At 45.3% G+C, this 17,494-nt stretch overlaps 1 protein-coding gene across 1 annotated transcript; it reads left to right on the forward strand.

Annotated features, from left to right (window-relative positions):
• The first annotated feature begins 1,517 nt into the window (after window positions 1–1,517).
• LOC104583734 lies at window positions 1,518–4,457 on the forward strand. The gene is made up of 4 exons (XM_010237008.2): window positions 1,518–1,647; window positions 2,050–2,184; window positions 3,820–3,955; window positions 4,134–4,457. The coding sequence occupies exons 2-4, from the start codon at window positions 2,063–2,065 to the stop codon at window positions 4,353–4,355; spliced, it is 480 nt and encodes a 159-aa protein (XP_010235310.1). The 5' UTR covers window positions 1,518–1,647; window positions 2,050–2,062; the 3' UTR covers window positions 4,356–4,457.
• The last annotated feature ends 13,037 nt before the right edge of the window (window positions 4,458–17,494 follow it).

A 17,494-nucleotide genomic window follows, 5' to 3' on the forward strand; every position in this document is an offset into this window, starting at 1 on the left:
TTGCATTGAGTTTGACATTAGCTGAGCAATTTTTTTTTGCGCTAAACCCTAACCCTATACAATATTATTCCGACAATTCGAAGATCAACATATACTAGCACTTAAACCATATTGACCCACATTGACCATTTCCAAAACATGCTATAAGGAAGAGAGGAAGGTTATAAGCCCTTCTCCGAAGTAGTACGTATAGCACACACGTAACGCACGGACTGTAAAAGAGACGGGGTGTCGGGGTAAAAAAAAAAACTGAACCGTTCGGACGGAGTAATAGGACTGGAGCAGGCAAGCCGCGTGGGGGAAAAAGAAGGAGAGACGGCCACTTGCCTGCACGTAGAAAGTCCGGCCATGCTAAAACAAGACAAAGGTAAATGAATTTCCTTTCCCTGACTTTTTCCCCGGGATGTCGTCACACGAGTGATCACTCCCCTGTCACTCCACTGTTTCTCTTTCGAAAAAAGTTAGTATATGACAGACGTAGCTAGGACTCGCAGATTCCGATGAATAAAAACTAGAGTAAAATCTGCTTTCAAACTTGGAGTTAATTTGCAGAGCCGGCCGAAATTGAATTTACATTTTCTACAGACATCAGCATCTTAAGTTTACTATTCCCGATCGATCATCGGTGTCTTTGAGAATGTTTACAATCGTGGATTATTGTCTTATTGACGTGGCTACGGTCAAACCTAGGGGGACATACGCTAATTCATCCTGCAACTATACTCAAAGCCCAACACATGGTTCTTAAAGGAAGCACCATATATCCAACCATCGAAAATATTTAGATCCTTGGATATTTTTAATTGAAGTCATAAAATAGTTACACAAGTATTAATTAATTCCGCCTTGTAATTGAACTAAGACATCAGCATGGAAGAAACCCGATTAAGATTAATAAAGCAGAGAGTTTGAAGCAAGGAGAGCAAAATGGTAACACACACTTTTTCCAAATTTGGAGAAGCTAGCTAGGGCCTAGGGGGGGCGCGGTGAGCTGACTTGGGCAAGATTGGAATCTCACGGTCCGCCAAAGAGTTTGGTGCATGGGAAAGCTAGCGTGTATATATGTGGGCCAAAGAAAAAAAGTTGTTGTGTGTTTTTGTGTTGAGGTTTCAGCAGCAGCAGGAGCTGTGGCACGTACACTGCTAGATCATGCCATTTATATGCCCTAATTAATTAAGTTTTTTTTTCGAAAAAGGAAAACGATACCCGGTCTCTGCATCACAGCCATTTTTATATGCCTAATTAATTAAGCTATAGCTAGCTTTACGTCGCTTTCATCACAAGTCATGCACAAGTACACCATGCATGCTGTAGTACTACTGGCTACTGGCTAGTGCATCATGCTATCAATCCGAAACGGAAACTGTGTTTTCGCGTCGGCTTTTGCGATGCTGTGGCCAGAAGAAGGAAAAGGTGCGTGCGCGCGGTGTGCTGCGTGTGCCCATGCATGGCCGGATTATAAGCACAAGGTGTTCCATGAGAGGAGAGCGGCAAGCTATAGCTGTTGATCAGACGGACCAACACCGTCGAACCAAACAACCCACAGAGTCAGCAGCCGCCGGAGGCCGGAGGGCAGAGCGGATCGCCTTCCAACGACGGAGCTGAGCGTCGCCCAGCCGCCGCACGTCCACTCCAAGAGCGAGTCGGGTAAGTATCTCCGCCTCTCTGTACACACACGGCCTCCTCATCGTGCCGAACCTGCTATCCTTGTGAGATCGAGAGGCGCCACACTGCCCCCGTCGTTCCATTTACTAAGAATGAAACCACATCGTGTCATCGTTACAAGCCCGGCCAGGTTTAGAAATTACCAACCAGTAATGTAGCGAATGAAAGATTCTAACTAACAAAACACGAAATCAAGACTTTTCCCTCTGCCACCAGATCAACGTTTACAAACGAACCACATGCACCTCACGTACGGCAGTGTAAGATAAGCAATGCATGCATGAGTTTCAACGTTGACAAAACGGACCACATGAACGTACAGGTTAAGAGCATTTTATTTTGGTTCTAATCGTCTGCTTTTTTTTTTCTTGTTGTGTATAACAGCGGTTTTATCCCTATGGAGCGCCGCGACTACTGGCTCCTATTCGGAAGGACGCTCTGCATGGCGCTGGCGGTCGCGGTCCTCGCGATCGCGCCGCGTTCCGAGGAGGAACCCACCGGCACTTTGGCAGTCTTCGTGTACGTGTCTTCCTTCTTTTTAAAGCACAAATTATATGTACTATATCATATATGTCACTGTTACTTTCGATAAATCCCATTACAAAAAGAGTCAAGTTTAAAAAATCCCAGCTTGGTTTGTTCTAATTGCTACCCCGGTTGTGCTCTCTGCCCCGCAACTGCACTCCACAGCGTCCCTTGCCCACGCACTGCAACCCCCTTAATTGCTGGACCTGCCAGAACCACCGCCGTGCTAGCTCCACGCCGAGCGTAGCGCGCGGAAGTACGCAGCCATGGAGAAGCTTCCGTGAACACTCCGTCTCGAGGACATGGATCCCGCCCGGCCTTCTTCTCAATTATGCTCCCTAGCTAGAAGGCATGGAGACTCCCAAACTGCCATGATGGAGTTCTCAACCCCTTAAACCTCACGCAATTAATTGAACATTGTTGAGTGACTTGCGGATCTACTTAGCAACCTGGTGGCGGCATGGCATGCAGTTCTTGAGGGTTGGTGATGCAGAGGAGTGGCGCGTAGGAAGAGCAGCGGCAGAGCATGAGACGTCAGGTGACCGTTTTTCAAAACTCAGTTGGATAACATCTTAGAAGTATGAGAAAGTTACAGTGGCCGTTTTTCAAAACTCACTTGGATAATGTAATAATGGCATTCCTCTAAAGTGGCCAATTTGCATAGGGCAAATATCTAAATTTTTTTCTTTCCCAAATCACCCCTGGCAAGCTGTTGCCTGCCGCAAGCTAGCGCCGTCAGGTATTCAGCACGCGACCCATCGTGGAGCTCGCCGGTAGAACATGTGTGGGCCGATTCCAAGTTCCCAACCCCTTTAGCCTGTGATTGGTTCCTTGCAGCTTTTTTTTGTTGAGGGAAGGGTTCCTTGCAGCTGACCTGGCTCGCATCAGCCTCTCAAAAAAGAAAAAAGAAAAAAGAAAAACTGGCTCGCATCAACTGTACAACTTCGTTGCTGTTTTGTGGCCTGCATCAGAGATTGGGCCTGGCCCAGCTCATGCAGACTCCAGTCTCGTTCTTTTCCCCTTCTCCTCTCGTCTTCTTCGGATGTTCTTCCCCAATCTCCCGAGCACCTCCATGGCCGCCACCCCGAGATCTCCCGAGCTCCCACATCAACGCCGCCCTCAACCCGACGGTGGCCCCTGTGCTCCCGCCGAAGAGGGCTACCTCCTTTGCATCTAGTTCTCCTCCCCACGCCCGACCTCGGTGCTGCATTCTCCGGCCATCTCCTGCCTAGGCGCCATGCCCTGGTCCGCCGTCGAGCCCTGCCTCCACGCGGCTGCAAGTATCACCGGTTCCATCTTCGTCGTGGTCGTCCTTGTTTGTGTTGTCGTGGGATGCAATCATACAAGGGCGCGGGAGGGTCGCCATGGATGAGGAAAGAAGAGCAGAGACAGAGAGGTGCAGAGAAAGGAAGAAGAAGAGCCAAACTTACTCTTAGTTGCATTTGAGGACAGATTCTTTTTACTTTTCTCAAAAATCGTGCGCCGAAACTAACAAGTTGTCCCATGTACACGCACAGAAACTAACAAGTTGTCCCATGTACACGCACACAAAAATCTGTTCTGCTTATTTATTATTCTCTTCTACTCCAAATAACATATGAGAAATAAAATACTTTCAACAATTCCCAGGGCCGTCAAAACAACGGTGTCTCTCGAGATTCTCTGGGGGCCTTTCAAGCTGATGATGCACGTCGCCAGCCTACGGCACTGGAACGATGCGGGGCCGGGCGATTACTTCGGCTACCCTTTTGTCGTCGTTGAGTGGGTAAGTCGTTTACTTTCTCCGTTCCATAATTCCTGCCGAAATCTTAGATATATCTAGACACATTATTTAGAAATAGATATATTCATATTTTGATAAATTTGAGACAAGAATTAAAACGGATGGAGTGCTTGTTAAATTACGCCAAGCTAACGTACACTACTGTATCACGAATACGCAGGTGCTCGCGGTTGCCCAGTGGGGCTCGGCGTCCGCCGCCTGGGGCGTGATCACAGATCCTCGCTTCAGCTGCACCGGCTCACACGGGAGATTCTGCCGCAGGTACGTGGTGTCGTCGGGGATTGCGGCTCTCCTCAGTGTCGTTAGCGTTGCTAACGCCACCGTGCTAGTATGGACCAGGATGACGCATGGCCAGCGTCTACTTGAGCTCATCGGCCAGTAGCCTAGTAGGTGTAGCTGTAGCCGGCAAGTGCTCATCTTGAACTATGTTGTAAAATAATGGCAAAACTAAGATCTGGACCATGTGTGCCATTTGATGATTGCTGATCCTGCTGGTCATGAACTATGTTGTAAGACCACTATTACATATTAATGATACCTGCTAGCGTTCACGAGCTTACAAGCTATCACCAGACATACATGCATCATAGGGCTCGATATTTTTTGAAAATAAGCCTTCCGGCCCAGCTTTATTGGAAAGCCAACGAGTCTGCTGGCGAAACCAGCTTACAATGTAGCCTAACAGACCAGCACACCTTCGCCACCTCACCAAAACGTTACAGAGCAAACCAACCAACAGGAAGTTCCAACCATAGCTGTCAAAAAAAGAAACGAGCACAACTTCAACCTCCTGCTACAAGAGCTTGTGAACATCCGCATCTCATCCTATTCCTCGCGCCTCCCCCTCACACAGTTGAGCCTGAATCTTGGAAATTAGCTTCATTGTCGCCTCCCTACGCTTTGCTGGAAGCAGGATCTTCCATTGCGCCAGAATCGCCAAGGCTTTGTAGATCACCTGCAGCGGAGAGCGACAAACTTGATGATTGAAAACCATATTATTGTGTGTTAGCCAAATTGCCCAGGCAACAGCAGCTAACAGCGACCACATTCTATGATCTCCCACAAGCGCGCCCTGCCTAAGAGCCAGAGCACAAAACTCCTCCCCCGAACGAGGCGCCCTATGCCAGCCCAGGCAGTCCCGCAGAAAACACAGCAGAAAAAAGCCACCGGGCAGGTGAAAAGTAGGTGATTAGCAGATTCCTTACGACCACAAAGTTGACACCCTTCTTCACCCTGCCAGCCCTTCTTTAATTCCTCAGTCACTTGAATCTTCCCTATGATGCACATCTAGGTGAAGATTTTTGTTTCAGAGGAATGGTTGTTCCAGAGATCCATAATCTCCAGGTCCGGCACACCACTATGACACATCATATCATACATCGATTTGGTGGAAAACACCTTGCGAGAGGTACGCTCCCATCGACCTGTGTCTGGCAAGGTGGTGAGCTGCAGCTCCTGCAGGCTGCTTCTTAAGTTGTGCCACTCACTTTCTTCACCTGGGCCAAAAGATCGTCGGAAGGATAAATTCAGACCATCCTGCAGTACCTCCGCCACCGTGTCGTGCTGCTGCTCAGAGCAGATAAACAATCTATGGAACATCACCTTCAATGGCTGGCCCAGCCAGATATCATGCCAGAAGCGTGTAGTTTTCCCATTCTGAACCTGATAGGAGCTACCGACCGAGAACCAATCTTTAACAGTGTGTAGCCCTTTCCAAAACTGAAAAACTAAGGAGATAGAAGACTGGAAGAAACCCTTGTCCCCCAAGTACTTATTCCTCAGCAGCACACAACTAAGATGAGTATCCCCCCTCTCCAATTTCATAATCCACTTTGTTAGTAGGGTGATGTTCCTCAATCTGATTTCTACAAAGCCCACACCCCCAAATTCCTTAGGTCTGCAAAGCTTGTCCCAACTCACCATATGATATTTTCTTTGAGCACTAACTCCCTCCTAGAAGAAGTGTGCTCTCACCATATCCAATTTGTAATTTTTTTTCTAGAATACTATATCCAATTTGTAATGAATACCTACATTCAGTTTGTAAAACCCCATCATGTAAGTGGGCATTTATCCAGGCAGGAATCGATCAGAACCTTCCTCCCCCGAAGGAAAGACTCCCACTCCGCCATCCTTCAAGTCTTTTCTCGACCTTCTCCACAATTCCATTAAATCCTTCCATAAGGATCTTCGTAGGCGACACAGGGATTCCAAGATACTTCAGCGGGAAGGATCCAACAGCACAATTAAATTGGTTAGCAATACTGCCCCTCTCCTCCTCCTCCACACCAAGCACAAAAACTTCACTTTTTTGATAGTTAATCCTCAGCCCTGACATCTCCTTTGTAGCAGTACAGCAGCAGCTTTACCTTTCTGATAGAAGCAGGATCATTGTGAATGAAGAGTATTGTCTCATCTGCCTACTGTAGATGGGACACTCCTCCGGGCAGAAGGTGGGGAACCAGCCCCTGTAGGTGGCCCTTCCCTTTAGCCGCCTGCAGTATCGTCCCCAAAGCATCGCCCACCAGATTGAAAAGCAAAGGGGACAAAGGGTCACCTTGCCTAAGTCCCTTGAAAGTCTGTGAGAGGCTCTTGGAAGAATGGCAAATCACGAGTTCACGTCGTCAGGCAAATACATGGTGCACTGCACGTCTACAACGGGGTTTGATGAGGCAGAGCACGAAGCGAAGCACAGAACACTTTGGTCCAATACATGGTGGGAGCATGAGGCTCTTCCTTGCTAGTAATACTGACGATGTCCAAGTTCTTAGCCAGGAATTCAGCTCAGCCGTGCGTGGTCCCGATTCTACCATCGCTTGGACCGACCGTGTACTTGTGTCGTTGAATAGATGGGAAGGGCCTGTCAGGTGCCTAATCAACGTGATTTCGCAGCTAGGTGTCGACGCCGGCCTGGCTTGAGAACCTCTGAAAACAAAAATTTACGCACAACGGTCAACGAACTGAACCGGGCTATAGCTTCATTTTATTGGAATCAAAACAGCATCTCGTCGAGACATCTCGAGTCATTAAGTTGGATTTTGAGCTCAGTTTTTGAAGCGTCGTCTCTTCACCACTTGTAAGTTTTGGGACTTGGACTTGTTGAATATATAGGTCTACGCGCAGGCAGCGTATGGTGTTGGTGACTGTAATCTGGCATCTTTGGGAGGCTCGTAATGCTGTCCGGAATGACGAAGCTATGAGGTCTCCTCGTTCGGTGGCTATGCAAGCCAAGGCATGCATATATTGACATGATAAATACTCGTATTTTGCAACCTACCATTCATAGGCGTGAGGCAATGTCTTCTTCAGCAAGAGGAAATAACATCAGCAAGAGGAAATAACAAATTTTGCTAGGAAGCGATAGAAACCTAGAATCTTCTAGGTGTAGATCTAGCCGGTAGGAGGTTCTTTCTATGGTTTGACTTGAGATTCGGGTATGGGAGAGAGAGAGGAAGGGGAGGAGGGGTACCTTCTCCTTGGGACGAGGACGAGGACGCCGGCATGGACGACATGGTCGACAACGAGGGAGCGACGACGTCGGGAGGCGGAGCTTCCCGTTACTCCTGCGCGGAACCCTAAATCGGTAGGGGGTTTGTTCGGTGGGGTGTGCGGCACATCGACGAACCTTGTGTTGCGTGCCGCCGGCCCCCACCTCTTTATATCGCGCAGTGTAACAGGGGCCCGCCAACCATAATGGGTTGGGCGCCCCCGATCAGGGCGCTGTAGATCTAAGGGCCTGGTGTGCCGTTGGGCCCACACGGGTGGAGATCACTCTAACATTCTCCCCCTTATCTCAACTTTTCTTTTAATTGTATACCTTTTACTTTACTCGTTTCACCACCGATTAGTACGTAGAGCATGTTTCATCGTCTCAGCTCAATTGCCGATAGAATCAGACAGCTACGACATACCTTTCCATGTTGAAACAAATTATGTTCTTTTCGGACCATTCTTTATCCAGGAATCATAGGTTTTCCCTTAAACCCATGCCGGCTAAGTGTTCCTTGAACACACTGGGTGGTAGGCCTTTTGTAAGCGGATCCGCAAGCATATCCTTTGTCTTTATATGCTCGAGACTTATAGTGTGATCTTGGATTTTATCTTTTACAACATAATACTTCATCTCTATTGGTTTGGTAGCATTACTTGACTTGTTGTTGTGAGTATAAAATACTGCGGGCTGATTATCGCAGTACATCTTTAGTGGTTTGTCGATACAATCCACTACTTTCAAGTCGGGCATAAATTTCTTTAACCATATCGCCTGCCCCGTGGTGTCATAACATGCTATAAATTATGCATACATCGTGGATGATGCAACTATTGACTGTTTGGAGCTTCTCCACGAAATAGCCCTGCCTGCGGGAGTGAATACATATCCTGACGTGGATTTTCTATCATCTCTGTCTCCCGCAAAATCTGTATCTGAATACCATTTTATCTCTAGGGAATCAGATCTTCTATATGTTAGCATGAGGTCTTTTGTGCCTTGCGCATAACGCAATGCTTTCTTTACCATTTTCCGGTGCTCTATGCCTGGATTTTCTTGATATCTACGGAGTACCCCGGTGATAAAAGCTAAGTTAGGGCGAGTACACACTTGTGTACTGTAGGCTTCCAACGGCCGAAGCATATGGAACCGCTTTCATTTGATCGATTTCATATTGACTTTTGGGACATTAAAATTTCTTGAAACTGTCGCCCTTGACTATAGGAGGAGGTGTGGCATTGCTCGCATGCATATTGTATTTCTTTAGAATCTTTTCTAAATATGCCTTTTGCGATAGTCCTAGAACCCCATTTTTCCTATCTCGGTGAATTTCTATGCCCAAGACATATGATGCTTCACCAAGATCTTTCATATCAAAATTTGAGAACAAAAAACTTCTTTGTTTCTAGTAGTAGACTGACATCGCTGCTAGCAAGCGGGATATCATCCACGTACAGGATTAGGAAAATGTATTTCCCACTTTTAAACTTTGCATAAACGCAATTGTCCTCAACATTCTCTTTAAACCCAAATTTCTTAATAGTCTCATTAAACTTTAGATACCATTGTCTAGAGGCTTGCTTTAATCCATAAATGGATTTCTTTAGGCGGCATCCCATGTTTTCCTTGCCTTCTGTGATAAAACCCTTGGGTTGCTTCATGTAGAAATGCCATCTTTACATCCATCTGATGTAGCTCTAAATCAAAATGCGTCACTAGTGCCATTATTATTCTGAAGGAATCTTTGCATGAGACTGGTGAAAATGTCTCATTGTAATCTATTCCTTCTCTTTGTGTAAATCCTTTTGCCACGAGTCGTGCTTTGTACTTTTCTATATTCCATCTAGAGTCATATTTGGTTTTGTAGACCCATTTACAACCTACCGTTTTGGCTCCTTTAGAAATTTCCTCTAAGTCCCAAACTTTGTTGGAACTTATCGATCTCATCTCATCTTCCATGGCCTCCAGCCACTTCGATGAGTGAGAACTACTCATGGCTTCTTCATATGAAGTGGGATAATTCTCCATATGAACTCTTTCTGTATTGTAAACTTTATAATCTTTTGGAATCGCTGACTTTTTAACTCTTTGAGACTTTCTAGGGGCCTCAATTTCTGGCACGTTCTGTGTCTCTACATGTGGCGCATGTTCAGGCTGCTGCACCTCTCTTTCATGTGCAACAGTGAGTTGAGTCGGCTCCTGACGGACAGGTTCCGGACCTTCACTCATTGTTGCCATGTGTGGAGTTGCAACAGGTGTCGGCACCGCAATCTCAGGGATTGTTGGTGTGTCAACAATAGGTAGTGAAAAGAATGGCTCCTGAGTCATCGGATTAGGTGCATACATCCTCTTCTCCTCGAGATCAACTTTCCGAGCTACCGTGCTCCCCTCATCATTTCGTCCTCTAAGAAGACGGCGTGTCTCGTTTTCACAAACTTTGTGTGTCTGTCTGGATAGTAGAAACGAAGACCTTTTGATCTTTCAGGGTAGCCAATGAAATGGTGTAACATCCCAATTTTCAAAATTCTTCATATGCATTGCATATCATGAGCATCATGTCACCCTTGCATTTGATCACTTTCAAAACCTTAAAATTTGCCCAGAAAACCCTTTTGCATAGATGCCTTTATTTGATTTTGGGCTTTGATCTTGCTCTTGAGTATTTGCATTTTTAACTCATGAGGGTATTGTGGTAAAAATGGATTTAATGCATATATAGAGCTATCCCATAAATTGGCTTTTGAAAGTATTTTGAAAAATAATTTGTTTCGATAGCCTAAGAGCCCTAAAAGCCATTTTATAGGCAAATGTATTTTTAAATATTTTATTTTGAGAAAATTCTTGTTCCAAAAGTTATATCATATGAAAATATGATTTTACAAATTTTGTTGCACTTTATTTGGAGTGATTTGGAGCTTCGAATCAATTTTGAGGTTCAAAAACAGAAAATAGATAAAAGAAAAGGAAAAACCGAGGAAAACCGACCGAACCGGACCGACCCGGCCAAACCGGACCGGACCGGACCGAACCGGACCGGCTCAGCCCAGCCCGAGCCGCCCGCTCTCACTGACCGGTGGGACCCACGCGTCATCTTCAACCTCCGTCCGAGAAATCCGGCCACACACGCCCGCGAACTGCCCACGACTCCACCTCCGATTTGTCCGCGCTCGAGTCGTTTTCTCCAAATCCTTGCGTGTCACCCCGAAGCCCTTGCTTTTCTCCTCCACTTCCCTCAAACCGCTCGCCCAATTTTTCTTCGGTTAGGATTTAATTTCTCGCCGAAATTCTTCGCGGACGTCGCCGTTCTTCGCGTTTTGCCGTCGTTCCGGTGAGCTTCCGCCCGCGCCGACCCTCTCCTCTTCTTCCTCTCTCCACCCCGAACGCCGTGACGCGCTCGCCTTAGTGTTTGGCCGCCGCCGCCGCGCTCCGTTCCGTCCGCCGTCTTCCCCGGCGCCGGCCCGCCGCTCGCGCTGCGCCGCCCCGTGCCGTCCGCGCGCTCCCGCGCCCCGCGCCGCCCGCGTACCTGCCACCTGCCGCGCCGCGATGCCCGCAGCCGCCCAGCGCGCGCCGCCAACCCGCGCCGCGCCGCCCCGTGCCGCCTGCCTGCGCTGCCGCCGGCGAGCTCGCCCGCCGGCCGGAACCCTAGAACCGGGCCAGTTAGGTTTCGCCACGTGGCGAGATTTTGTTTTATTTATTTTATTTTAATTCGGCCGAATTGGATAATGCAATTTTGCAGAAAAGCCCCTGTAACTTTAAAGCCTCATATCTTTCAAACCGTTTTTCCAAAAATTATGTTCCGCACCTTTCTGGAATCGTCACAACGTGTAGAATATTTTGGCACTATTTAAATTCAGTTTTGAACAACTTAGACAGTAGCTATTTACAGAATGGTGGTTTATGGTTTAAATTTCAAATGAATTGTTTCAAAATAGTTTTGAGCATGTTATCTTGCTGTAAAATTATTTAAACTTGTTTTCTGTCCATTAGGACCAGAAAAGAAATTGTTTTGTGAATAAAAATGGCTTACAAGTTTAAATCTTGCTCTATGTTACAAAAGCCGCTCAATCTTTTATTTTAAACCCTATCCATGTTTCATGCCTATTTGTTAACTCCTTATTGGTGTATAATCTGTCCAAATCATTTGAAAAACTTTTCAAAACGGAAATGAAACTTTTTATTTTAGAAGTAACCTTCGTTGTGCATCATCATAGCATATGCATCATGGCATGATTTTGTATTGAGTGTTGTGTTTATTGTGTGTGTTCATTTTATTTTAGATTGTGTGGAGTGTAATCATTGTTGTTGCGAAGAGTGCGAGAACTACCACAACCTTGGACAAGGCAAGTTCACTTTGATCATTCTCCTAAATATTTTTTTTACTATGCACTAGATGTTTTATTAGTTGCATCAGGAATATTACTCGTACTTCTATGCTAGCTATAAATCCTAGGTAGTCTAGTTTACCCTCGCCATTACCTTGCTACCAAATTGCCATCGATTGTAGTTGAATGCTAGGCTATGGTAGTATCGTGGGGGAAATAACTACATTATGATATTGTTATGACTTTGGCAATATGAAATGTTTTGTTAGAAGTAAGGCAAAACAATTAATTAAATGAACTGTCCTGGGTGGGCAGCTTTGAAGATTTTGAGGATTAGCGGCGTCAGGTCCATTTCTATGGGTCCCTCTGAGTCGAGTTCCTGTGGATTCAGGAATGGATCGTCCATGGACGTCTCTTCCGTGGATTCGGGAGCGCCTACGTTGCAAATGTGGAATGCCACCTGGGGTAACCGAGACTGGACTAGTTTCCTATTTAGAAGCTTCTAGTACAACCACAATGCTATATGGGCTCTAGCGAGACAAGAGTAAGTTGTATGAACCTAGACCCGAGGAATTGTACTGAGGTAGCCGTGTAGGGGGAGCGTGATTCTCTCGTGGTTTAGGGAATTACCTCTGAAAATCTCGTAATCGATGCCGTTGCTACTCTACCCTGAGGACAGCAAGGGATTAACACGTCGGTTTCTTGTGGGGAATGTGTACAAACTCTCGAGAGCGTCAAAACTAAGTACTTAGCCGTGTCCCCGGCAACGGACAATTTGAGCAACTAGATGTGGAGCTGTAAGGAAAGTCTCACTCATTCTAACTTCTTAAATAAAATGGATGGTTGAACAGGGTAGGGGCACTTGATGAATCCACATCAATGTGCTCTAGGATAATAGGAGTATGGGTGTGTCTACCCCGTGTCCAATAGTGATAAAATTATATTTGATTAAAAGATAGGACTCAATAACTAAGCTTTGATGCAAATAGCCTTGAACCCCACTTTGCCACATTATGCATATATTTGGTAGGCTCTGGTATAACTCCTAGTGAATCTTGCCAATACATTTATTGTATTGACCCTAGTGGTTGCATCGTTTAATGATGTAGGAAGCTCCGACGACGAGTAAGATGTATGTTCTGCATGTTTGGGTTACGGGCTTACATTCCAACACGCTCTCACCGTGGTGTTGATGTGCCCTTGTATCTTCCATTTTCCGCTGCTAAACACTTGTTTTATTTCCAGCTAACCCGTGAGGTTATGCGAGTTGTAAGTACCCTTTTATATTCTGGATGATACGTTGTAATATTGAGACCTTTGTTCTATGATATTACATCTTGAAACTGTGTGTGCTAGTGAGTCAATCCAGGGACTAGCACTAAAGCACAGAGATCGAACCCTTTTACGGGGGCGGTCGCTTCAAATGGCAACTCACTGTCTTGGTATCCAATTTAGCAATATTTGGGTTAAACACTTTGGCCTCAGCTGGGCTCCCCCTCACCCGCAGGTGTTGTAGAGAGGGCACTCTTCCTGTCCACAACTCGTATGGTGTTTTGGGCACCGACTTGCTTGGCACTCTATTGAGAATGTGAATGGCGGTTTTTAATGTCTCCATCCACAATCCCAATGGTAATGTGAAATAACTCATCATACTGCGCACCATATCCATAAGGGTACGGTTTCGCTTTTCAGCTACTCCATTTTGCTGAGGCTCGCTCGGCATTGAATACTGGGCAACTATTCCAGTCTCCTGTAGGAATCTTGCAAAAGGTCCAGGGACTTGGCCATATGGGGTGTGCCGACCGTAGTACTCCCCCCCATGGTCGGATCTTATTATCTTTATCTTTTTTATCATGCTGATTTTCAACTTCAGCCTTGAATATTTTAAATTTATCCAAAACTTCTGACCTTTCTTTTATTGGATAAATGTAACCATAACGGGAGTAATCGTCTGTGAATGTTATGAAAGAATCATAACCATCCACACTTTCACAGGAAATGGTCGACAAATGTCAGTGTGAATAATTTCTAGTGTGCTGGTGCTACGTATTGCACCCTTTTTTTATTTGTTTTACATACTTTCCTTTAATGCAATTTATGCATTGCTCTATTTCTAAGAAATCTAATGGAGGAAGAATTTTTGTTTTAACAAGTCTTTCTATTCTCTCCCTCGAAATATGGCCTAAATGACAGTGCCATAATTTCGATGATTCATTAGTCCTCTTTCTTTTCTTTTGTATTTTCTCCGACGCGGCAACATGTTCATTCACTTTGCACACAGAATATACTTTTTCAGGTATGGATAAATAAATAAAGCTCATTGTGAAGGAAGGCAACACCCACACAATCATTATTAAACCATATGGCACACTTGCTATGTCCAAAATGACATTCATAATCAACTTTGTCCAAACGTGATACACTAATCAAGTTTCTGTGTAATGAAGGAACATAAAACACATCTCTAAGCAAGATCGTGAATCCATCGGGAAGCTTCAAGGAGATGTCGCCGACAGCTTCTATGTCCGCTTGGACTCCATTCGCAATTTCAATGCATCTTTCGTTTCTATGCGTAGTCCGCGTCGAAAGGAATCCCTGTAAAGAATTTGCAACATGAACATTTGCACCAGAGTTAATCCACCAACTAGATTTCGAAAACTGTGTATACAAGGATTCATTTACAAAGGAAATGGAGTTTATACCATTCTTTGCCATGATCGACTTTAGCCATTCCGGGAAAATTTTCTTGTAATGCCCGGTCTTCTTGCAATGGAGGCATGTATCTTTGTCCATTGGAAAAGACTTTTGCTGTTGCTGATGTTGCATTGGAGCTTTACCATGTGGCTTTGAAGGAGAACTTTGATTGCCTTGTTGGAAGTTCTTTTCCTTATTATCCCTCACTTAGTTCAGAGAACCACCATATGAGGATTTAATTATGTCCTCTTCTTGCACACCCATGGCTATAGTCTTTTCAATATCCCACCGCTCTGGTTGCATATTGTAGTTGACAACAAAAGTGTCAAACTCTTTTGGCAATGAAGTCATAACCAGATGAACAAGCATTGCAGACTTAATCTCTTGATCAGCATCCATGGGCTTCAACTTAGAAGCCATGTCGCTCATCTTGAGGATATGCTCTCTTATGCCATGTGTGAGACTCCGTGACTGAAGTTATGCAATTTAGCACCAAATGCTAACTCGCACATAAATCAAGTCACAGTGCCTCCCTACGATGAACACTTCACAACATACACGCAATGTGTTCACCGCAGATTGGAACAAAAATGATATCGTCACATCACTTTAAGACACAAGATTAAGTCAAGCTCATACAAGGAGCGAAATACCAAGTTATTACAACTCAGGGACACATGTCCACAATCTTCATTACACCAGCGGAAGCAAATTAGGCCCGAGTACGGAAGTTTACAATTGTTGCCTAAGAGGCTGAAACTGAAAGGAGAGCCTGCCACAAGTTCACAGAACCCTGCTCTGGAATCTTATGGCTAAACGTCAAAGCTGTCGTCGTCGAACTCCACGAAGTAACCACTCACCTGCTCCTCTGAGAACTCTAAAGAAAACAAAGTTGCAAAGCAACTGAGTACAAGGTACTCGCAAGACTTATGGGAGATCTAAACTAGATATGCAACAAGTCTCAAAGGATGGTAACATGGTGGGGTTATGCAGCAGCAATATATCTGGAGAGACTCACTAATGACATCGTCTAAGTAGAGGATGAGAAGCGTCTACTAAGTGAGGTGATCTTCTAACAACTAACACCAAACAAACACAACCTCTTATCACCCCCTTAACCCCTTGTGAGGAAGTGATCCACACTCACACTTAAGCAGTTTTAAGCATATCCATGATTAAGGCTAATTACTACTCAGTTTATGAGATTAAGTTGAGTAAAATGATTAAGTTCTCTATGATCAAGTAATGACCAACCAAGTCGTCCATAACCGCGGACACGGCTTTCCGAAAGATTTATCCCTGCAGGGTGTGCCAATTTACCCACGTTCGTTCAACCCTTATTGCCACTCGAGTAGGAACAAACAAAGGCGTGTGTCGGCAGGATTGGGCGACACGACGTTTCTAAGCCCCACAACTAATTCAGGAAACCACCCAACTGAGTCTAATCCGAGACGAGAGCCCGGCCGAAGCGTCGTACGGACTCAAGAGTTGTGTGGACAGCTGGTAGCGGTTTAGAGCCCGCAGGCCACTCCAGACTAGTGCCGCAATCTTATATGTATGCAAAGTACCAACAAATCTCCAACACAACACCAGTGTATATGTGATATGCCAAATGGAACGCCCGAACTATGTGGCCCCTGGAAGAGCTATGAAACGAGTACTAAGCCGAGGGGGAAGCCATATCTTGTCCCACGAGCGGTTAGCGCGAAGTTTCTTGGGTCGGCGAAAACGAGAACTCGGTCCTTAGGTCGGCGCCAATGGAACAAAACACCAATGCGTTAGCACGGCCTCCCATCGTTGCCTTGTGCAGGTAATATAACATGTCACAGTTTAATAATTGCAATTAAATACATAAAGTAGCATGTGGATGTAGCAATTGTATAACCCCAAGTAAGGACACTAGACTAGCAAGCTAAGCAAAACTTCTAATGACCAACTAGGGCAATAACAAACATGTGATATGGTAATAGGATAAGGAACAAGACAACATGCATTTGAGTAGAGCTGACTAAAGCTATGCAATCCTAGAGGCATCGTGACAAGAACTGAGAACGTAACTTAATGCAAGAATGAGAGAGAGGCATTGAGTATAAACAACATGGTCAAGGAATGACTGCTTGCCTGGATCCTCGGTCGCTGGGCACCGAGAGATGGGGTCCGAAGAAGTGTGGGAACTCGGACCGTCGACAGAGTAAGTCGGAGTCGCTATCGTAAAGAACCAAATCACCAAATACACAAATAAGGTAACAATCAATAGGTGCAATGCACAATTCAACATGAAATGGCATGTGACATCATGATGCAACAATATGCAGACGAATGGATTCCATTAGCAACAAAGTTAACCATTAGGTGACTTAATTAAAGTAAACAGCAGCTTTAAAAGACTCAAATGGCCTAACCAAGTATGCTACTGTGTTCTACAAGTTACAGCAATCAACTTTGATGTTTACACTAATTACAGAAGAGTTACCAGTCTTAAATTAGAGACTAAACAACTTCATACATTTGAATTTCAAATCTGGGACAAATTTGAAATTCGAAATGTCAAAATGGAAAACTAATAGCACAGTTAAATTCCTTACATTTTTCTGATTCCAAAACATATATGGTTTGCCCAAATTGGACTTAGCATGCATTTATTAGGAATTAAACAAGATCTAACCATTTTTTGGAATTTCAAAACGTAAAACAAAACAAAACCAAAACGCACCAGGTCCTAGCCACGGTCATTGACATGCAGGACCGGCTCGATGACGTGGCGGTGACGCAGATCCAAACAGGGATGGCATGTGGAGTGAGTCTACCGATGCGGCGGTGAACCATGCCGCTGACATGTGGGTCCGAGGGCCCACCTGTCAGTGACCGGTTAATCCCAAAAATTGGGGTTTTATTCCGCACGGAGAGGACTCGAACCCAGGACGCACGGATCTGAACAGATCGGGATAAGGCACGGATCTTGTAGATCCATGCGCTCCACTCCTTAAGAACTAACGAAAAGCTCACCTTGCGCTT

Source organism: Brachypodium distachyon, chromosome 3, assembly GCF_000005505.3.
Source record: "Brachypodium distachyon strain Bd21 chromosome 3, Brachypodium_distachyon_v3.0, whole genome shotgun sequence".
Classification (NCBI taxonomy): domain Eukaryota; kingdom Viridiplantae; phylum Streptophyta; class Magnoliopsida; order Poales; family Poaceae; genus Brachypodium; species Brachypodium distachyon.